This window comes from Mirounga angustirostris, unplaced genomic scaffold (assembly GCF_029215605.1).
Source record: "Mirounga angustirostris isolate CCGP_5_RB_7025 unplaced genomic scaffold, mMirAng1.0.hap1 SCAF_3, whole genome shotgun sequence".
Taxonomy (NCBI): domain Eukaryota; kingdom Metazoa; phylum Chordata; class Mammalia; order Carnivora; family Phocidae; genus Mirounga; species Mirounga angustirostris.
Window position 1 is genome coordinate 133557118 of NW_026991711.1, and position 24194 is coordinate 133581311.

Below are 24194 nucleotides of genomic sequence, written 5' to 3' on the forward strand. Positions count from 1 at the left end.
ATCCCAATTGCACTACTGGGTATTTACCCTAAAGATACAAATGTAGTGATCCAAAGGGGTACGTGCACCCTAATGTTTATAGCAGCAATGTCCACAGTAGCCAAACTCTGGAAAGAGCCTAGATGTCCATCAACAGATGAATGGATAAAGAAGATGTGGTGTGTGTGTGTGTGTGTGTGTATATATATATATATATATACACACACACACACACACACACACAATGGAATATTATGCAGCCATCAAAAAATGACACCTAAGTCAATCAGAGAAAGACAATTATCATATGATCTCACTGATACGGGGAATTTGAGAAACAAAACAGAGAATCATAGGGGAAGGGAGGGAAAAAAGAAACAAGACAAAACCAGGTAGGGTTTATGTCTCTTATGGAAGAGACTCTTAATCTCTGGAAACAAACTGAGGGTTGCTGGAGTGGAGGGGGGTGGGAGGGTTGGGGTGGCTGGGTGATGGACACTGGGGAGGATATGTACTACGGTGACCACTGTGAATTGTGTAAGACTGATGAATCACAGAACTATACCCCTGAATCAAATAATACATTATATGTTGACTTAAAAAAATTTTAAAAATAGATACATAAATGAATATGTAAATAGGATTTTCTAAAGTTCTCAAAAGTATCTGTATACTGCAACTTAAACAAACTCATAATATCTTATTCAAACTATCAGTTCACTTAATCTCCTTAACGGGAAACAAGAGGTCCTTTTTCGAAGATAACCTTTACCCTAGCTATAGTCCTTTTAGCAAAAAAATCTAAACTGATGAAATTCAAGAATGGGGTTTTATTTATAATTATCTCAGAAAAGGAAAACTGAACTATGGGTTTTGTGGTATGAAGACATCTACATAAGATATATCACATAGTAAGCAAAATTAAAATGATTATCACTGCATAATTTTCATCTGCTAAAAATGATGTTTTCATTCTTTTAATAATCTGGAAAGCTTTAGATCTTCAAAGGGATTATTTTGTGTGTGTTTTTTAAGATTTTATTTATTTGACAGAGACACAGGGAGAGAGGGAACACGAGCAGGGGGAGTGGGGGAGAGAGCAGCAGACTCTCCGCTGAGCAGGGAGCCCGATGTGGGGCTCGATGCGGGGCTCGATCCCAGAATCCTGGGATCAGGACCCGAGCCGAAGGCAGACGCTTAACGACTGAGCTACCCAGGCGCCCCTTCCAAGGGATTATTCTGGCTCTTTACTGATTTTAACACCTCATTAGCTTTTCCTTGTTCCTGGCATTTCTATTACTAAAAATAACTTAGCATTTATTAATGTAGTAAACATTTAAAGTAATATTGCAACTATTAATGCTGTATTTTTACAAAGCCCTACAATATACAGCTTTAGTCTTTCCCAATAAACCTGCAAAGTTGTTTTCAACTGAGGCCAATACAACTTGCAGGGGCTAATGTGAGAGTTTAACTCACCAGCCTGTCCTCTCTCACCTGCCCCACATTGCCTCTCTTCTGAATATAATAGCCATAAATAATCGCCCCTATTTATTGGGAATGTGTGCCACATAGTATGCACCAAATATTATTTCATTACTTTATCTCCCTAAAGCCTCATAACCCTGTTAGGTCATTACCCCTCCCCAACCCCCAACTTTCAAATGAGGCACAGAGAAATTAAGCAATTTAACCAAGCTCACACAGCCAGATCCTCAGACTCCAAAACTTAGGTTCTTAATCACTACTCTGCAAAAAGTGCAGGCCGGGTACTAAATTATTGAGTATGAAATTACCACTTAACTTCATTTAACTGCAGTAATATACTGTGAAAGCTATATTATGAGTTCAGATGTACCTTGAAATTATACTGAGATATTTAATTATTTATTCATTATATAAGTGCTCATTTGTCCAGTAAAAACAAGAAATGTTCCCCAATTTCACAAGGAAATTTTAAATTTTACTTACTCAGAACCTAATACTGCTCTTTTACATGTATAATTTTCCTTTTGTTTAATTGGAGGAACTTTCAACCAAAGCAACGTTTAGGGCCTAAAAAACTGCATTTCTCATCCATCAAACATGGGCCTTTTTGATTCTTCTAAGAAGTTCCTCCTCTCTAGCCCTACCCAGATCTACTCCTTTGGCCACTATTCCCTCACAGGGCTGTGTCTCAGGCCCTTGATCTGATGGTTCCTGCTGGATTTGAGAAGGCTGATCACTCAGGAATATTTATGGGCAATCCACCAGAGGGTGGGGTGTCATTCAGTGCTGCACTGGTGAAGGTGTGAGAGCCAAGGTGAAGGATGATGCCAGGGAAGCGCTAGACAGGACTGACCATTGAGACAAGTGGCATAGGGGAGTGTATGAAAAGTGCTCTGTGGGACAGAAGAAAGGAGTGATTTTATGACACTATACAGCTATAAAGGAGCAAATGGGTGAAAAACACAGGACTGAAGAAGGAGCAAAAAGGGTTACTGGAGGGCTTGTCATTCACTCAGCATTTACTGAGTGCTACTGTCTGCCACAGGCAATGAGCATCTATCAGGTGTAGGCTTAATCCTCAAGGAACTTAGAGTCTACAGAACAAGGCCAAGTATGTGGACCCTTTAGATTTCCAATGATAATGGCCATCAAGGAATATGCACAGAAGTACCTGGGGTTGTATGGGAAGGACTTCAGGAGAAAGTGACATTCAAGCCATACTAGGACAGCATGTCTCAGTCTTTTTTTTTTTTTTCTTTTTTTAAGATTTCGTTTATTTATTTGAGAGAGAGAGAGCAAGAGAGGGGGAGAGGGAAGTGGGCGCCCTGCTTAGTGGGGGAGCCAGGCACAGGGCTTGATCCTGGAACTCTGGGAGCATTTCCTGAGCCAAAGGCTGATGCTCAACCGACTGAGCCACCCAGGTACACCTGTCTCAGTCTTTTGAAATAAAAAAATCATTTCTTCATTTTTATTCTTTATGTCATGATCCCATTACAATTAGTTTTAGCAGAGCAGAGAAGTAGAGAGCAGTCAGAAATGGGAAACTGATGATGTAATTGAAGAGCAACATTTATTACTCCCTAACAAGGTCCTCCTTAACTCAGACCTTGCACTAACTGATCAGCGCTGCAAACTTTCCAACAGTGTGTGCAAACAGTGTTTTCTTCTTATGTTGCACATAATCACTGAAACAATTTCTTTGTGTCCCTCAGTTTGAGCCAGAAACCTATCTATTTTGGGTCTCAGGTTGTTTATTGTAGAGGATGGTGGGGAGATGTTTTGGTTTGCTTTTTGTTTATTTGTTTTTGGCATTGTGGAGAACATGTTTTTCTAAAGAATAAAAAGCTATTTCATGCAGAGAAAGTTCTCAGTTTTAAATTCTATAATATAAAATTAGGAAAAAATAGAAATAGCTCATAATTCCCTTACCCAACTGTAACCACTATTGGTGCTCATGTGTGTGTCTTCCAGACCTTTTTATTATTTTTTTAAGAATTTATTTTATTTTATTTGGAGAGAAAGAGAGAGCACGTGGGGGAGGGAGGAGCAGAGGGAAAGAGAGAGAGAGAATCTCAAGCAGACTCCATGCTGAGTGCAGAGCCCAACACAGGGCTCAATCCCACAACCTTGAAACCCGGACTGGAGTCAAAATCAAGAGTCGGACGCCAAACCGACTGAGCCACCCAGGCGCCCCTTCCAAACCTTTTTAATGCATATTTTTCTATGGCCAATACTGAACAGTATCTGCTTTTTCACTTAACCTTATCACATAAGCACTTCCAAAGATATTCCAGATACTTAGTAAACAATATTTTAAAAGCTATTTAACCTGTAAATCAAGTAAAATATTTTCATCTATAAATGTTAACAAGTCTTCTAAGCTTCTTACTGAAAAAAAATTGTGGAATTCTTTTTTTTAGTTAACATATATTGGCATTAAGTTACCCAATTGCTGCTCAGAGATCAATTGAGAAATACTAAAAAAATTCCACCTCAGTAAAGTCAAACTATGGAAAATCACTAGTGGAATTATTCTAGAAACAACAAAAGGTACTATTTAGATATCAATCACCATCAGATAGTAATATTGATTACACCAATCCCCAATGCACAGTTCAACAATCTTTGTGTGGTGAAAGAATGCTTTGTATCCAAAATGTCTATAGCCCAATTTAATCTTCTGCTGAAAGACTCAGAGGACACACTAAATTAAACAATGTCAACAAGGATTAGGTGCATAATAAGTCTCTGAAGAAAAACAGCAAATGCCAATCCCTTTGTAAGCATTACCAATAATTAAAATCTTTCATCATGAAAATATCATTGCAAAATGTTATATCTTGATGGAATTCAATTTTCAGTAAGCCTACATCTGCAGAATCTGTAAACACCCATTAATTTCCTGGATTCAGCATAAATTTTCCACTTGTAAACTAACTTTCCCTCTAGAGTAGGATTCTATTTTCTCTTAGTTTAAGAATTTTTTATCATTAAATATTTAATTTAACTTCTCTGCAACCATTTTTGTCAGTACCAAAACACATTCACTCCACTGAGAAATGAAAAGAACTGGAATTTAGAGTAACTCTCTAGATTTTTAAGCGAAAGGTGAATTGATTTTTTTAAAAAGACTTTATTATATCTAGTACATACGCCAGCAGAAATCTCTTTGGTGGATTGACTCTCCCTTTCCTTTTTGTTCTTACTCCCTAAAGTACTTTAGTATAATTCTCCACAAACATTTCCAAAACTATCTAGGGTGAGATGAAGATTAAATTGCTCAGTCACTTATGATCTATCACCCAAAGAAAACTTTCATTTTTAAAATAACCAGATATTAATTACTGAAATTGGTGTCAGAAGACCTACGCTGGGACATGCATCATTGACTATTATAATAACAACAAGATAAGGAGCCTGAAAAATAAAGCCATACACAAGTGTCGAGAATTCTTAAGTGCAACAATGAATCATGGAACACTTCATCTAAAACTAATGATGTAATGTATGGGGATTAACATAAGAATAAAAAATATATATATATTTAAAAAAAAAAAAAGAATTCTTAAGTGCAGAATTTGGAACTTCCTATTCTCATAGCTTGCCTCACTGTGTCCAGGTAATATAAGGTTAAGAATTGTTGAATCACATGCACACATCATACGAGCTTCACATACAGAAATTATATTACAGCTGAGGTGCTCATGTCAATTACCCCAGACAGCACGTACTCCAGGTACTCACTAAATCGAACGGTGAACACAACCCACATTCCATTAGCAAGTGGCTTAGAGCTGACATTCCTTTGTTAAACTATGGCAAGTTCCACTTTCAGGGCACACTTAAAGGGCATACTGTACCTTTCAAGCAAGTCACAGAATCATGAGAAAGACTCCATCCCGAAGGACAAGCACAGGAATAAAGGTGTGGCCTCTGGGAGGAAAGCAAGCATAGATGACTGCAGGAGGAAGAAGCGCATGAATTTTCACCTGTAATAGAAAAAGAAAAGAAGAAAACATTGGTGAATGGAAGACCTCCCACATTAAAGTGCACAGAATGAACTGATAAAGTGATACACACACACAATTAATATCATTCAGCCATGAAAAGGAGAAAATCTTGCTGTTTGCAACATGGATGGACCTTGAAAGCATACACTAAGTGAAATAAGTCAGAGAGAGAAAGACAAACACTACATGATCTCACTCGTATGTGAAATCTAAGAAAAACCAAACTCATAGAACAGATTGGCGGTTGCCAAATGCACAGAGTAGGCGGTGGGCAAAATGGGTGAAGGTGGTCAAAAGGTGAAAACTTCCAACTACAAGATAAGTAAGTCCTAGGATATAATGTACAGTATGATGACTACAGTTAACAATGCTGTATCATATATTTTAAAGTCGTTAAGACAGTAGATCTTAAAAATTCTCATCACACACATACACAAAAATTTTGTAACTTCATATAATGGGGGATATTCACTGAACTTACTGTCATGATCATTTCATAATATGTACATATATCAAATCATGTTGTACACCTAAAAATATAATGTTATATGTCAAATTTCTCTCAATTTAAATAAATAAATTTTAAAATGTACACACAGTCATGCTGTTACTGTCCTCCCAGAGACGCCCAGTAGAGACACAAGTACATTAGGTTACCTCTGTCAGTTTGGCTTTTTTTTTTCCCCTAAACTACATTACTCTTCCCTAGCATTATGCTTTCAACACAAAATTCGAAAGAGAAAGAAGTGGGTAATGACTTCCCCAAGGTCACAGAACAATCCTGTCTATAACCAGACTATGAACAAATAGCCACTGAGTAACCCCGAGCTTAGTAATAGAAATATGATGCCAAATAATACGTGTCTCCTTGTCCGAGCTAAAAGAGATCTTTTTACATTAAATGAAACCAATGTGCACGTTCCCTTTGTGACCTTGACACTTACCCACTGTTGTCCAAGTTTTGGTTAGATAGTAATCTTTTATTTTTCTATTGATGACATCTTTGTGTGTCTCTGCTTTTTAAAATAAATAAGGGATCCTGTGTGCATCCCAAACTCACAGGATGTTCTCCAGATCTTTAATGTTCTTATTACATATCCTGCATTAGATTCATTCACTCAAAAAATGTTCACCATGTTCCAAACACCATTTTAAGCCCTGAGAATACTGTAAACATGGGGCAGATATTCTAACAAAGGGAGACAGACTTAAACTCATAAATATGTGATTTCAAGATATGTAGGTAAAGAGCAAAAGAATTACGAGAGGGGTAAGCTATTTTATTTTATTTATTTATTTATTTTTAAAGATTTTATTTATTTATTTGAGACAGAGAGAATGAGATACAGACAGCATGAGAGGGAGGAGGGTCAGAGGGAGAAGCAGACTCCCTGCCGAGCAGGGAGCCCGATGCGGGACTCGATCCCGGGACTCCAGGATCATGACCTGAGCCGAAGGCAGCTGCCTAACCAACTGAGCTACCCAGGCGCCCCAGGGGTAAGCTATTTTAGATAGGGCAGTCAAGGGCCACCAAGGAGCATTTGAGAGAATCCTAAATGACACTGAAGGAGCAACTAAAGCAGAAATCTGGAGAAGGGATGTTCCAGGCAGTAGAAAGAACTGGTACCAAAGTTCAGAGTAGGAGGTAGCCTGGTATGCTTCTGGAGCAAAATGAAGTCCAGCGTGGCAAGAGTAAATGGAAGAGGAGACTCAAGGAAGAAAAAGGGCCAGATTCTGAGGCATAGTGAGAAAGCACTACAAGTTTTGTTTGTATGAAGATTAAGCGACTTATCCCTCTTCCCACCAGAAAGAACACCACCAATGCCAAATGTTTAAATCCCCTAGCCATGCACACCACACATCTAGGACGACTTGGGGTGGCTGTAGCACAGCTACAGGGCGCCGTGCCATAATAAACGAGTCCTAAGAATAAGCTGCTCTAAGCCACAGAGTGGCAGCAATGAAAGGATCTAAGGGACTGTCTGGTCTATGCCCCACTTGTCAGCCAAAGAAACTGGGATTCCGAGACTGTCACAGAGACAGGAGCCAACTGCTGAATAAAATGACACAATTTAGATCTCCTGTTACACACAAGATTTTCGTCTACCGTGGTAAATAAAAGTAATGGAAAGGTTAGGACTGGGGTGGTTGGTAAAGAGGAAAGGAAAATGTACGGCCCAAACAAATAGGTCTGCAACACTGTACGCTCAGTGTTCCCAGAACAAGTGGTTTCCAAGCTATTCCCAGGCAGATGTCTCTGTATCACTCACCATCTGGTTGTTTCACAGGATGAACTGCAACAACCCCAAGAGGCTGCTGAACATTACGAATTATGACTGATTGGTTCCCACCATGCCACTTATTGGCTTGAATAACCTGATAAGTAGAGCGGTCAGTCCAGTACACGGAATCTTCAAAGAGAGTTAGGGCATAGGGATGTCGCAGAATCTGTGAAGCCAAAGAGAACAATGAGACTTTGCCCAGAAATAAAAAAGGTGAATAATATAGAAAAGGAAAAGGATAACTGCCCAAGAACATGGTTTCCTTTAGCATTTAATTATTTAATAAAGACATGGGGAAGTCACTGTCAAGAGACAGATGCAAAAATGCACTGCTGACCTATACATATCCCATTATACCACCCCAAATTCTTTCACCTATGTGTGTCATTTAGTCTTCCTTTTTACTCTGGTAATTACTCTGGGCATCCATTTTACGAACGAAAGCAACATTGAAGTGCAGAAAGTAAGATGACTTATCGGGATCCCCTACTCCCAAGCCTTAGCCCCCAGCCCATTATCGCCACTCTTTACCCAGTTCTATCTCTGCCACTCACAGATTCACGTAAATCTGGTAAGAGCCTAGATGCCTATTCCCTGAAGGTAGGGAGGCCCTGCCAGGGTCCCTTAAAGCCACAGAACCATCAACAATGATAACTGTAGTATTTTCTTATTATTTTTTAGACTTACTTATTTTAGAGGCAGAGAGAGCAGGGGGAGGGGCAGAGGGAAAGGGGGAGAGAGAAACCCAAGCAGACTCGTGCTGAGCACAGATCCTGACATGGGGCTTGATCTCAGGAGCTGACCTGAGCTGAAATCAAGAGTCAGACCTTAACTGACTGAGCCACCCAGGTGCCCCAACAATGACAATTTTAAATAGAAGTCAGTAACAGCTCTTTGGTGAAATACGTATTTTCTGTATCTTCCCATTTAACTTGTGAGAACAAATTCAGAATTTTCTGAATAAAAATTGATTAACATATAGAACTGTCTAATTAATATGTTGTACACCTGAAACCAATATAGCGTTATATATCAATTATACTCCAATAAAAGATACGAAATATGTAACAGGTTGTGATTTAATTAAGAAATCTAAATATAAATTATTAATTTTTGCTTAAAACTTTTTAAAAATTTGTTTTATTTTTTTATTATGTTATGTTAATCACCATACATTACACCATTAGTTTTTGATGCAGTGTTCCATGATTCATTGCTTGCATATAACACCCAGTGCTCCATTCAATACGTACTCTCTTTAATACCCATCACCAGGCTAACCCATCCCCCCTCCCTCCTCGCCTCTAGAACCCTCAGTTTGTTTCTCAGAGTCCATAGTCTCTCATGGTTTGTCTCCCCCTCCGATTCCCCCCCCCTCATTTTTCCCTTCCTGCTATCTTCTTCTTCTTCTTTTTTTAACATATAATATATTATTTGTTTCAGAGGTACAGGTCTGTGATTCATAGAAGAAACAGATTAGCGTCTACAGATCAACTAAATCACACAAACTATTAATCCTTCCTGGACATGGCACAATCTGATCATGAACTGGAATAAAAATATTTTCTGTTAGAAAAGATGGATTGACCCTCACTCCTGTTGCCACTTTCCGGATTGACCTTGTAATGTCTAAGACACAATAATCAATTTCTTAGTTTTCTTGTTACTGTATATGCTTTCGACTAAGCCACTCTTGTGGGTTCAGTTTAGTTTTCCTCAATACCAACTTACCAAATCACTGGCTATCACCTGCCTCCGATGCTGTCCATTATAATCACAATAGTCTATGTAATCAAGATAGGAATCTATAAAGTAGAGCAGTCTGTTGGGGTAGTCAATAGTTATGCCACTGGGCCAGAAAATCTTCTCCTGGACAATGACAATGCGCAGACTGCCATCCATGCTGGCTCGCTCAATACGAGGGTGATGGCCCCAGTCAGACCAGAACATCACATGGTCACTGTGAAAAGAAATTCATCACCAATTGGAAAGGATATAGTTCAATCTGAAAATAACTGCCATTTTAAGACGACATCATCTTTATGTTCTGCTTAAAATAAATCATCTCCAGTTCAGAATGTCTGTACAGAGCTTATTATTTCCTCTCAGTGTCCCAAAGTAAAACTGTAATCATAATGCAGTCATAAGCCATCTGGGTGTTTCTAAAATGTTCATAAAACATACAGAACATTATGACAATGAAATGTCCCAATGCCTATTCATGTTTCTGTACAATCCACAAATAGTTCATCTAGAAAAATCCATCTGGCCTTGTTTATCTACCCTGTCATTTTTTAAGATAAAAGAGTCACTTGTTCATCATTAGAGATCCATCATAAATTTCACTGGTGTGTAATACTTTACAGTATCTAGGAAGTCTTCATTGCCATTGAGCATAATTTGCCTAACTCATGATCCTACAGAAAAAAATCTAAGTTAGAGAATTTTAAGTAAACTCAAGGAAAGAAGCCATCCAAGGTTTCAAAGCATCTGGGAGAATTTCTCCTTCCCTTCAGGACCAGCAGGCAAGCATTTTCTTCCCTACATGACATAAAAGGGAAGCCTAATAAACAACATGAAACTAAAGCAGGAAAATCTTGCTTTTTTTTGTTGTTGTATAACCATGAGATATCAAAGTTACAAACTGGCCCATCTATGGAATACTATTGTGTACATTCGTTAGAGACCTAATTATGTAATTCTGTAACGATCAGTTCAATAATTGTGTTACCAAGCTAATGAATCAATGAATCATAACGAACCAACGTGTTCTTAAAGTGAACAACCAATTGCTCTCATGCACTATATGAAGAAGACCAAAAAGATAAAGGATGGATACCAATAACACCTGGTTGGTTACCATTTCTATAGAGATGTTTAAACAAAGTTTCATTTCAAATTTTGAGACACGCGTATCAGCCACATCAGGTTACTACTGTTTTTCCCTCATAACCGTGTCACAGCAGTATCATTAAAAAAAAAAAAGTCTTACCTAATTCTGGGATCTAATGCTAGTCCCCTTGGATTTGATACATTCTTACTAATCAGCACAGTCCTGTGGCTACCATCCAGTTTAGATACTTCAATTGTTTCCAGGGCATAGTCTGTCCAGTAAAGATTGCGACCTACCCAATCTACCACAATACTTTCAGTCATAGTCACACCACTGTTAAGTATCTAAAGACAAAAGTGAATAAAAAGTGAATTCTAAAGACAATAAATGCAAACACTGAAATTATATGAAAATCTAGAATAAAACAACTAAACCTGTCCTATGATTGCTTGTGAGGATGAGAAAATTTTGTCTTCCGTGTAGCTAACCACCAAATCAACAGTAGGGCTTTCCAGGAAAAATATACTACATTTCGAAGAACTGAATACTCTAGGATATACCTCTACTGTTTAAAGTTTTTGCATTTAAACAAAAGCTCCATCCATTCGCTAAACTGGCAACCCTACGAAACTATAAAATGTTCACATGCCAAAATAATATCTTTACTGATTAAATGCCAACAATTATAAAATAAAGTCCTAAGGGGCGGAGGAAACATAACCACTAAGGGTCAAGAAACTGAAACTGTGGGAGATGGTACTGAGAAACCTAACTAGATTAAAGCTAAGGAAAAACAACCCCTAACTCCCCTGTATTTTCCTCTGCTCTCATCCACTAGGAAAAAGAAAATTGTGAAGTCTCGGCATCATGTGACCTGGAATTCAGAATCACGGATCTGCCTTCAGAGGCCACATTTTTATCTAAAACACCCATGATTGGGAGTTACGAACTTCCAGGCCTCTTGGGTGCAATGTGGCCCAGAGGGGAATGCGAGAGCTACCCAGGATGAGGTAGGACCTGTTCTCCCTGGTGAATAAGAGTATTAGACCCAAGACAGGGGGACTAGTCAGGCCAAGTATCAACAGAAATGTACTTACTACTCTTCTGTCTGTTCCATTTTGAAACGCACTCCAGATTTTACCCTGACTTCCATCAGACCAAAAGACACGACCACTGATTGAATCAAAATCAAGAGCTACAATGTGAGAACCATTCCGGACAACTGAATAGATATTGTGAACCTGGGAGGTGATATTGTCAGCAACAATCTGGTTCTGACTTGCCACAAGTAGCAAGAGACCTTCAGATCCTGTCCAAGAAGAAAATACAAAAATGTCAATGAACACGGGAGAAACCACAATTAAAACATCTCTTAAATATTTGATGCAATACTTTTTTTAAAAAAAGATTTTATTTATTTATTTGACAGAGGGAGACACAGCGAGAGAGGGAACACGAGTAGGGGGAGTGGGGGAGGGAGAAGCAGGCTCACCACTGAGCAGGGAGCCCGATGTGGGGCTTCATCCCAGGACCCTGGGACCATGACCTGAGCTGAAGGCAGACGCTTAATGACTGAGCCACCCAGCCGCCCCTTGATGCAATACTTTTGATAACAGAAGGAAGATTTAACTCCAAATTATAGTACTAGGGAAAACAAACAAAAGTCCCTATAAAAAGAATTTATTCATTTCATGTTCATCTTAATAGTTAGCTGATTTTCTTGAGTATTTATTAATATAAGCTTTTTCCGGGCGCCTGGGTGGCTCAGTTGGTTAAGCGACTGCCTTCAGCTCAGGTCATGATCCTGGAGTCCCGGAATCGAGTCCCGCATCGGGCTCCCTGCTTGGCAGGGAGTCTGCTTCTCCCTCTGACCCTCCTCCCTCTCATGCTGTCTGTCTCTCATTCTCTCTCTCTCTCAAATAAATAAAATCTTAAAAAAATATATATATATAAGCTTTTTCCAAAATAGCTTTCTTCCTTTAATTGTACTCCAATGTTCGTCGCACTATCAATCTGGAGCAAACTATACTTGCATTTTTCCAGTTACTATTTGTTATTTTTGTACTTACTTTTGAATATTGCTTATCTTCCTTCCTACAATGTAGGCTTCCTAATAATGGGAATTAATTCTTTTTGTTTTGCAGCTGTGGCAGAGACTTTTAATTACCTCTCAATATCCCCTCTCCACTTCCTTTTTAGTAATAAATGATGCCAAGTTTTAGCATGGCACACAGCCTTCACCCCCAACTTTATCCCCTGGACTGTCTACCATCCACACTCCTACTTGAAAAAGAAAGGAACTGTCTATTTTGTGTTACCCATCTTTATTTGGTCACTTTTAAAGCAGTCAAATCAATATCTTAATACATAGTATAATCACCTTCACATTATAGAAACTGAATTAATATTGGTTGAATTGAGTCAATTAAGCATTGTATGAAGATGCTTAAATGTGATACAGAAATCATTTTTAAATAATACAAAAACCATTGCTATTATTTTAAATAGAAAATCATCTATTTATGCTTAAACCTCTATTTTCCAAAATATGTCAAGATCTTTATGAGTATTCACTTATTTAATCCTCATAACAAACTCAGGTTTAAGGAGATTACATAACCCATCCAGGATTCAAGTCCATTTGACTCCAATGTTGTCAAATGCCTGCATGCAATCTGTCCAGTAAACTGTACCCAAACTCTGGAGTGTACTGTTATACTGGCTGGAGTTAGTTCACTTTCAAGTTCAGTCATTACCTGTAACTTTGCAAGTCCTTCGGTCAGTGTCTAACGTGTATTCATCATCACACCAGCACCGGAAAGAACCTCTCGTATTGAAACAATGCTGGCTACAAAAGCCTGGGACATCACATTCGTCTATGTCTTCACAGGTCTTAGAATCATTGGCAAGCAGGTATCCTGATGGACACAGGCATTGAGCCCCAAAGGGCCCCTGAACACACTGGTGAGTACAACCACCATTGGAATCTAAGCAGCTATCCTGGTCTAGAATAAAGAAAGAGAATCACAGAGGGGAAAAGTCAGGAATCTTTGCTTTTTTGGTTCACTCTATTGTAATATTTGTCATACAATCTGATGCTACCTTAAATGTAATACCCAGGTAAGAACTAAGAGCAGCATTCACTTGGATGAGCTCCATAGGCTCATCAGTGTCTGCTCTAATTTGCTCAAGGACTTACTGTCCTTCACAATCACTGGACTGAAACCACTTTCTTCACTATAACCCTCTATTATAACTCCATTTAGTGCTGTGAAAGAAACTGAGGAGATATTGCTGGCACCAAGAAACACAACTGTCATTGATAAAGCATGCAAAGAGACTTAAATGACTTCCCACTTGCTTCCTGACATTCTTCTACCTATAGAGAAATGGAAGACAAGACTTTGACATTCAACAGCAAAGGCTAGAAGATCTATGAAAGTGAATAAATGGAAAGGGAAAGGCAACTGGAACACTAGAGGGCACAGATCCACCAGCATGCCACCATTCCTTCCTTTCAGGGACAAAACAGCAATGCATGAAGCCACCCAAAGTCACTTCATATGCCTGGGATGCAAATGCCCTCTAGTGCCATGTATACTCTAACTTATTTTTCAGAGTCATGATATGAAACATGCTCCAGAGGGGGAAGTCAGTCAAAATGATTAGAATATTTTCAGCACAAACATAACCCATTTAAAATCATAAGAATCTAAAATATTTTGCAATCATACCTGGCCGGGGTTCATCTGAGAGTGAGCATTGATTAAAGAGGAAAGAAAGAAAGGACAGCAATTAGGATTACATGCCAATCAAAGGATTTTAATCACAGCAAACACAAATCCCCGGACTTCATTTGTTTTGTGGCAAGTTCTGATTGAAATTAGAAAATACTGAAGTTAGAAAACCTTAGGACCACAGTCCCCCCCCAAAAAATTGACAATCTAATGGCCTCATTTTGTCTCATTTTTCTAAAAAATAAGTAAAAACACAGAACCAAGTGCAAAGGATTTAATGAGAAATATCATCCAGTGGTGATTTATTTGAATTCCAGGATGCTTATCCCTACACAGACTTGAACTCATAGAGGAACCAAAATCCCTTCCTTAAAGCTACATGGTCACTGAGACAATGGTGATGCACACAGCAGGCCACTGTGTGCTCAGAATGAATTTAAGGCCATTAAACTGTGGTCAGGAAACTTACTGCAAAGTGGGGATTCATCTGTCCCATTGGGGCAATCAAAGATGCCATCACACACTGCACTCAGATTGACACAGATGCTATGGCCAGGGCAATGCCACTGCCAACTGGGACAGTGAAAGGCCTGCGTGGGGCAGTCCTTCTCATCACTCAGATCCCTGCAGTCATTGTCCCCATCACAGAGCCAATCTCTGAGGATGCAGTTTCCATTTTCACACAGGAAATGAGATGGAGGGCAGGTCCTGGGGGCACAGCCATGGTGCTCATCAGATCCAAAGATGCAGTCTTGATGCCCATCACACTCCCAGCTCTTCGGGATGCAGACACCATCTGCTTGGCACTGAAATTCATCTGGATGGCACATACCGGGAGGCCTCGTTGCTAAGAGAAATGCATGGGGGAGATGGGCTTGTGAATGCAATTCATAATCCTTCTTATGTAACTCCTAGATTCACAGGAAATGATTTTGGATCAAGGGTACATTTAAGAGAATGACTATGACAAATTTAATATTAAAATCTAAAATAACATGTGGTAAAGAAAAATCTTTATATGTGTCTGACAAGTCCCTGGGTCAAAAGAAAATTCTGTTTCCTATGTTTTTAATGTTCATTCAATTACAGATTAAATAAAATTTATCTGCCTCTTTATTAAATAATCACCAGTGCATTTCAATAGAGCTTAAACAGCCATTAATTTATTACTTTGAATTCATGTGTTTAATATCATATATTTGGGTGTTATTAATTTTCCCTCAAGCAAACTATACCCAATGAAACCAGCACACATTAAGTAAACAAAAGGTGACAGTAAATCCTTACTTCTTCGTAAACTTTCCACTATTCATTGAGCAATCCTGGATAGATAAGAGTTGCTTCCCTATCTCACAGGGGTAAACCCAAGCTTCCTCCCAGGGGCCTTGTAAGGCAACAGCAAGTCAGTGGCAATGGGCAGTTTAACCACAAACTATCACAGAAGAATTCCATACTTTCAACACGAACCAGGAAAATCAATGATTAAGAATTTCGGGGTGTTGTAAACATCTATAAAGTATTAAGCATTTTATTTGACTTTTCTTTTTATCCATAGATTTAAATACTTTTTTTCTGATTAGAGAGGAAAATTAATAAAAACCTACTTTTTATGATCCAAAACACCATTAATTCTAACAAATGATCACCTTACTAACAATCTTTTAAAGTCTAAAATCCATTTAACACAAAAAGTGAGCAAGAAGAGATCCCATCTACCATAGGTCTCCAGCCCATGGAGATTATAGATCCATCAGATTTATATTCCATGAAGTGCTCCTTGAATCCTATGACTAGAAAGAATTTCTTTTCTGTGAAACTCAATTGAATTTTATCTGTACCATTTCTAAGGCCCTTGTAACTGTGTACTTTGCTTCAGTTATCTCTTAGGTTATATAATTTTTCTTACTTTAAGGAACATCTTAGCAGATATTCAACAAATAATAGTTGAAGTGAATTCATTCAAGTCAATATCAAATACCACTTCACACCGTATGTATACCATGATTTGATCTCTCTATTGAGATTTAAAAGAAACCATTAAGACATCTTTATGTATAAGAAGCCTCAAAAACTTGAAACCCACTAATTTGGGATATCCTAGGAAAAATTAATAGTAAAAACAAAAATATCTAAGAATATTTAACCTACCTAAGGGACCATTGGACAGTGCCCATTTATACAATCACTGGATTCACAAATTATAAGTCATTATTTGGAAATACCTAGTCAACTTTACTGTATGTTCAATACCGCATTCTCTTGATAATAGTTTGTAATTCAGGATATCTTCCCTTCAAAGTTTATCCAAATTAGAGAAAACCTGCAGTAATATCAATGCTAGTAAAACTGAAACATGCAGGGGCGCCTGGGTGGCTCAGTCGGTTAAGCCTTCAACTCTTGATTCCAGCTCAGGTCAAGATCTCAGGGTCCTGAGACCTATCCCCTGTGCCGGGCTCCACCCTCAGCATGGAGTCTGCCTGAGATTCTCTCTCTCCCTCTCCCTCTGCCTCTGCCACTCCCCTTGCTCGCACTCTCCCCCACCTCAAAATGAATAAAATCTTTTAAGGAAAATGAAACATGGAGATATATGGTACTTACAACAGTCTATCTCATCAGAGTGATCACTGCAGTCAAAAACACCATCACAATGATATATGTTACTAATACACCGACCCTCACTGGCACATTTGAATTGAGAAGCAGTGCAATTAATTACTAAGAATGAAAAAAAAAAGCATTAGAAATTAGCTCAAGGAGAAAACCACTAAACGCGGAGATTATTTTTAAACATCATGAATAAAAATAAAGCAATCTACTTACCACAACCAGCTTCATCAGATCCATCAACACAGTCCTTGTCCCCATCACAGACAAAAGATAGGTCAATACATCGATGATCAGGACAACGAAACTGACTAGGTAGGCATGTCTCTGTAAGTTCTAATGTCATTCAAAAACAAAACCAAGTAACAGTTTATTTCTTGTTCAGTGTGTACCAGAGCCAAACTGCAAAACGCTAAGGAGATACACAAGTCATCTCATTTGTACGTGTGTTCAAAATTCCTTCAAATCGGCCACACTGACAAAGTCAGCCCAGCAAGAGCACGCAAAGCCAGGACAGTTTTTGGAAAGAGGAATAAAAAGATTGTATGTGAGAGTCAGAATCTGTGACTACACTTTGAAAAACAGACTATGCTTTCATAGTGAGCATCATGAACTTGGACTGGACTACACCTCAGGATTATTATTGAAGTCTGTGACTCTAAAGCTAAGCAATGGAACCCAACTAGGCATCATGGTTGGCATGAGTCACATGCCTAGCAGCAACAGTATACAGACAGATCACAACTGCATTTAATCCAAAGTCTAAGCAGAACAATTAATTCTAGAAACCAGGGTCCCACCCTGCTGAAGAGACATAGCCTTAGAGTCAGATGTGCTGGCCGCCCCATCCACAACATGAAGCTGTATTAAATATAGACTCACAGAATGTGAAAGCTAGAAGAGGTCTTAAAGTCCAAATGCTACGGAGGAAAAGTGACTTGCCTAGTCATGCAACCAGGACTAGGCCTTCATCCAGGGAACTCCACCCTAAACCATTATTACAGACTCAAAAACAAACAGCAACCTAAAGGAAATCAGAACTAGCAAGATGAAAAGCAGGCAGACAGTACTAATGGAAATTTAATTTTCCATGCCTCTGTATTTTATCCCCTCTTTGCTTCTATGAAACGAAAAGAAAAACCAGTAGCCAAATGTCCGGAACATTTATATGATTCAGAAAAAAACAAATTTGCCTTAAATATATGAAAAGTCAGCGGAGGAATTTTTTTCCCAGTTTGTGTCTGGATGTTAGACATCAGAGACAGTCCTCATTTTGCATCCATAGGATTAACTCAGTGCTCAGGAGGAGTCTATGCTTCTTGTGTCTTTGCTCTTATAAGCCTATGGATATGGGAATTGACGGATGGAACCGATGTGACTATGATACAATGAAAACTGAGCCTCAGAGGAAAGTGTGAGAGGCCCACTGATTGTTCAAATCTATTCACTAGGCTGACCAACCACGAGACTTACGGCAGTTCTTTTCATCAGATCCATCTGCACAATCGTTATCCGTGTCGCAGAGCCAGCTCCTTGGGATACACAGATGATTACCACAGGTGAAGAAGGAAGCAGGGCAGGAAGTGGGTGCTTGGGAGGGACAGTTCTGCTCATCACTGCCATCCACACAGTCATACTGCTTGTCACACCTCCAGTGTGCAGGGATGCACTCTCCGTGGCCACAGGTGAACGCTGAAGGTGCACAGGAATTATCTACAACGAAAACAAACTGGTCACGAAGGCATTTGTTTTTACAGCCTGTTAAATGAGTTCTTACCTTGTAAAGGCCCAGTTCTTATTTTCCAATGGGAGCAATGTATAAAATAAGAAGAGTATGTTGGCTAACTGAACTTAATAAAAAAAAAAGAAGAAATGTGCAAGTCGTTCTCATCATCATCATCATCACTAGTGGACATTTCTTTAGCAATTATCATATACCAGGTAGTTTTCTAAATGCTTCATATATTTTTTTTCTCTCTTAATCCTCACAAGAATGCTGTGAAGTATATAGAATTATCTGCATTTTACAGATGAGGAAACTGAGGCTTTGAGAGATTTAGGAATCTGCCCCATATTCAATCTCTAGTTGGTATGATCTGAGGCCCATCCCTTACTTCTAAGCTAGTTCCTCTAATCACAATTTCACACTTAGAGAAACCTTTAAAATGGGCCATTTGAAAAATGCAAATTGATAAAATATTTGGGTAAAAATGTGTACTTTTAGAAACAGAAAGATAATAGAGCAAAGAGAAAATTTTAGAAATTTCAGAAAAGTACAAGTGGGCACTTTTATTTTCAAATCTGACCCTCTTCTTTCTCTCCAAAAAGACAGGTTATTATTACTATTGATCTCACCTTGGTAGAGATTTCTTAGATTTCAATTGTTCTTTACCTATTTTTTTTTTTTAATTTTAATGGAATGCTTTTGTTTTCTGCAATAGCATTCATTAGGTCCCAGACTTTACAGACTGGATTACCATTGAAAGAAAAATATAAATGTTAAGACCACCATTTCACCCCTATTTTACTCCAAAGTGGGGGAAAGGGAATACAGCACATGGATTTTCAAATGCAATTATTCCAAGTACCTATTCTGAAATACTATTCTCTCAGATACTAAAGGTTATATAACCTATTTATTTTGATATGACTTTTTGAGGTCCTTGCCAAGATGTCATGACTGTATTGGTGATCTGAATAGCCAATGTCAGAGAAAAAATACTGTTAGTGAATATAGTCCAGATCAATAGTAGAAATCATTGGTAACATTATGTATTAATGATATTTATTATCTAGCTTCCTAAAGCCTTGGGGTACATATTAAAAATCTGAAATTCTAAAAGATTTTTTCACAAAGAGATAACCCAACCTTTAAAAAAAAAAAAAAAAAGGCCCACCCCTCTCTGTTCTACTCATCGCAAAAAGTATCTTCTGTGTGTAAGTTACTTACTGAATTGGCCACATAGGAGCTCATCACTGTTATCATGACAGTCATCTACTCCATCACAGTGGTAGTTACTGGGCACACATCTGCCATTGCTACAGGGAAAGGAAAAGGAGCCACACTGTTCCATGGGTGGTTCACGGGACGGGTCTTCCTGGCATGTCAAGTGATTAGAAGTCAAACTCATTCCATACGGGCAACCACACACGCGCTGGAAATTCGGCACTGGGAAGCAGAAGTGGCTGCAATCGCCATTTGGATGTGTGGGTCGATTACAGTAGTTAGAACCTGAAAAAGCAATGCCTTTTTCAATGCCTGAGGTGAGTTATGGTCATTTCCACTGGGTTAATCATAGGTTTAGTTTGTGAAGGAAAACAAATAGGAAAAGAACATTCAGACCCAACACTACAAAGTAGCTTCTTTCTGGAAATCAACATGCCAAATACAACATTCAGTTTAAGCACAGAAAAAGTCCTTAAAATGTGTTTTTCCCAACAATACTTTTAGGGTTAACAGAATTGAACAGATTGTAAGTCTTACATTATTTAACTATCTGGGTGACAGGAATGTATAACCATCAGGAGCTATACTAAATCATTAAGTACTAAAGAGAAAAGAAGCCACCATGTTAAATAAATACAAACATATGAAAGAATGTGGCAATCTCACCAATCTGAGTGTTGGCATCGTATGACTTCACATGCATTATATTAGTGATACCACTTCGGATAACCCTCATGTCTCCACCATCCGTTTTCCTGACTCGAACGATAGCACCCAGTCTCCAGTCAGTAAAAAATACATGGTCTAAGAAGAAACACCAGTGATTAGCATTTTCATCACAACTCACTTATAAATCATTTTGGAAAATGCAATAGGCTTGAAACACTTCTTGCAAATGTGAGAAGATTTTCCCATACATATCTGTAATATGTTTCTGTAATCATTTTCTGCAACTTCTTACTCTCTAGGAATGACTCTTCACAAGGCGAAAGCAATATATTTAATGATACCAGGGTTCCGGTTCAGGCAGGCGTGTATGGAGTATTGCGATGGCATTTAATAGCCATTAGGTTTAGACTTCCATAGGTAAAAATAAAATTTTGCATTATTTGACAGAGCATTAGATGTGCCTCATATGACTGAGTTCTTAGCCCAGCTAAAGCACTAAACTTCTGAGTGCTTACAAGGCAAATACTTAACTGTGTGAGGGTTCTTTTTTTTTTTTTTTTTAGTAAGATTAAGGAAATAGACTAAATCTCTAAGCTCCCTTTCAGATCAACCATTCTATATATCCCATGTCTTAACTGAAGACACTAATTTTTTTTTTTTTACACTCAACTTTACTAGGAAGCTGTTGAGAAGGAAAAGTACAGTTCTAGTGCAAAAAGGAACTTTTGCTGTAGCTCTGGAGATCAATAAAATTATCCACACATGTGTGTCTACCCCTACAGCTGTAGTCATAGTCCATGAAGTTCAAAATAGTAAGACAGAGGCATCATAAGATTCTGAACTTCAAAAATCTAGTCTTGTTCACTTTACACTAGCTACCGAAGCAGGGAAGTGAACGTATATGTTTTTAATAGAATCAGTGGATTTTTCTCTTTAACAATACTTTAACTAAAATTCCCAGCTAACCAAAAAATGCCTAAAATGCCACAAATTTTATCATTAGACCAGTTTTCCTTATCTGTGGCCTAATCAATGGCTAATCAGTCACTGACTTACTAAATCTTATCTAGACTGAGTCCCACCACTCATGAAGGTATCTTACTATACTTAAAGAATAGATAAGAAGTTCAATAAACCTTTCACTCCTATGTGGTGCACAGATAGTCACGCAGATCTAGCCTTTCATTAAAAAGAATGATGATTTCTATGGTGTGCAATCAAAGAATTTTCTGTAAGAAATTCACAATGAGGGCACTGTTGAGAGAAACTTATTATTATTATTATTATTTAGGGAACACTGTGTTGTTTTCAGAAGTATGCACTAAAATTTTTTTCATACTGATAAAACCAAAAGGTATTGAAACTGCATTTTTGTTCAAGCCCAAAGCATTTCATCAAGAGCAGAGAAAATTTAACATTCTTACAAGGTTCGGATGTAACAGCAAATGGCTGTCTGACATCATTAATGAAAAGAGAGTGAATAAATGGGAAGGCATAAAGAGGAAGGGATGAGCATTTATAATTGACTCATCTCATCAAAAATACTACTCTTTAAAGAGCATTTTTAAAATATTTCTAAATACCATGCCCTCCTGCACAGATAGACAACAGGATGGAACTTGCAATATATTTACTAGCTATTCATTCCACACTATATGTGTGGGAGAAAGTCTTTGATTTACAGTCAGTGTCTAGTCTTTTAAAGCACCTGGCTGATTGATGTTCAGAGTAAGAAGTTTCAACCAGGGACACAACTAGCATCTTGGGAGGGCCTTTGGTGGATCACAAAATGGCATTTCTCTAACTGGACTAATTATGGTTTGTCAAACAGAACCAGGGTAGATTTTAGTCTCTCCTCACCCTTTTGGCCTGGCACTTTTGTGCAGTGCACAAGCTATACAATCATTCACAGAAACCTTATTTTCAAGACTAGACAAACCACCTGTTTCACAAGTGCCAAACTACATTCTTATTCCCAGCAACTCAACCCACACCACCACACCTCCACTCAAGAGGGAAACTGATACATCAGTGTGAGATCCCTAATGCTGTAGTTTCCCAGAATTCCATGTCCCCAGCAATCCTTACTAGCAGCAGTAAATTGTTGGAAAGGTTGATGAAGAAATAAGTACATCTTGCTATTTTTCACAAGCCATACTCTAACATTTGTATAGAACAATGATGTCAGTTACCCAACGTATGTCTAAAAAGCTTCAGAGCCATTCAGTGACTATGCAGTTGATAAATATTTGTAATAATTTTTCCACAAGGATTCTGAGGACATTCTTACAGAAAACAACAAAACACTACAAGTTACTACAAACGCTCTTGCTGTTTTATTCTTGAAAATGATGAAAGCAGTAGTTTATTATTTCCTTGCGGGATATTTATGTAATAGAGCACCTGGGAAGTTAAATTTTATAATACATGCAATCTACAAAATGCTATACCTATATAAGTTGTCAATTATTATCTAAAAGCATCTAAAAGAAAAAAATACACTTCTAAAAGTGAAATGTTCCGTCAAAAAAAACAAATGTTTTGTCTATACAAAATAGCACCATTTTCATCTTTTGTACTCTAAAGTAACCAACCTTTCTATAAGTGTGAGATTGTCAAATGAGGATGAGTCTACTGTTAACAATTCGCAGAGTATAGAAACAACACACACACACTTCCACTGCTTCAAAGCATACCTTCAAAGACAGTAAGTCCAAATGGATGAGTCATCTGCTGTATATGGCCCAGGTTTCTTCTGTCTAAACCATCAAAGGTGCTGTGCTCGATTTTATCAAAAAAGGCATCTACCCAGTACAACCGTAAAGCACTAAAATGATAAAATACTTAGTTATCTGTTATGCAGAAACTAGTAATGCACCCTTTACACTGAGGGCATTCATAAATGGTATGTTCAGTTGAAACATTTATTAAACAAAGTTCTTTAAAAATTAAATTATACTCATTAAAAATGTAATAGTTTTATGCCTCCCCAAAGATACAGTACTTTGATAAGTGAGTTTTAATTATTTATCTTAGAAAACTTAAAATGGGGGCGCCTGAGTGGCTCAGTTGGTTAAGCATCTGCCTTTGGCTCAGGTCATGATCTCAGGGTCCTGGGGTCGAGCCCCACATGGGTCTCCCTGCTCAGTGGGGAGTCTGCTTCTCCCTCTCACACTGCCCCTCCCCCCGGCTCATGCTCTCTCTCTCTCTCTAATAAATAAATAAAATCTTTAAAGAAAAAGAAAACTTAAAATGTTGTTCTCTTCAATTTAGGTATTTTATTTTTCTCCTGGTTAAGTCCACAAGTTAAGAAAGCCATGTTTAAAAGGCTAAATACATTTCTTTCATCTCTCCTATAAACTACTTTGGCATTTCATGTCTGTAAGCTTTTTTACCCTGTTACCTTTTCCTATATTCCTAGATACATCATTAATTTCCTGAGAATTCTTATACTTCAAAATTCTCCCAGAGTGTGTGTGTGTGTGTGTATGCAAATATGCATTTGTTGATTGACACCAAAGATTTACTATCCTCAAGGTGCCCTCTATGAAAATTACACATGACCTGAACTTCATCAAATCCCTATCCTACTTCTAATGGGATGTGGTTCTTGCCTCCTCTATACTTACCTTCCAAAGGTCCTAT

The 24194-nt window shown here is 38.2% G+C and overlaps 1 protein-coding gene across 1 annotated transcript in view; it reads right to left on the reverse strand.

Annotated features, from left to right (window-relative positions):
* LRP2 (LDL receptor related protein 2) overlaps positions 1-24194 on the reverse strand; it is a 173149-nt gene that overhangs the window by 88151 nt on the left and 60804 nt on the right. Inside the window, exons 19-31 of the mRNA XM_064585822.1 lie at positions 23246-23376; positions 20547-20684; positions 19884-20165; positions 18407-18646; positions 17150-17269; positions 16928-17044; positions 14799-15176; positions 13349-13597; positions 11690-11901; positions 10752-10936; positions 9491-9719; positions 7748-7925; positions 5328-5456 (exon numbers count right to left, since the gene is read on the reverse strand). Coding sequence (XP_064441892.1) covers positions 5328-5456; positions 7748-7925; positions 9491-9719; positions 10752-10936; positions 11690-11901; positions 13349-13597; positions 14799-15176; positions 16928-17044; positions 17150-17269; positions 18407-18646; positions 19884-20165; positions 20547-20684; positions 23246-23376 — 2588 coding nt within the window. The remainder of the gene's footprint in view (positions 1-5327; positions 5457-7747; positions 7926-9490; positions 9720-10751; positions 10937-11689; positions 11902-13348; positions 13598-14798; positions 15177-16927; positions 17045-17149; positions 17270-18406; positions 18647-19883; positions 20166-20546; positions 20685-23245; positions 23377-24194) is intronic.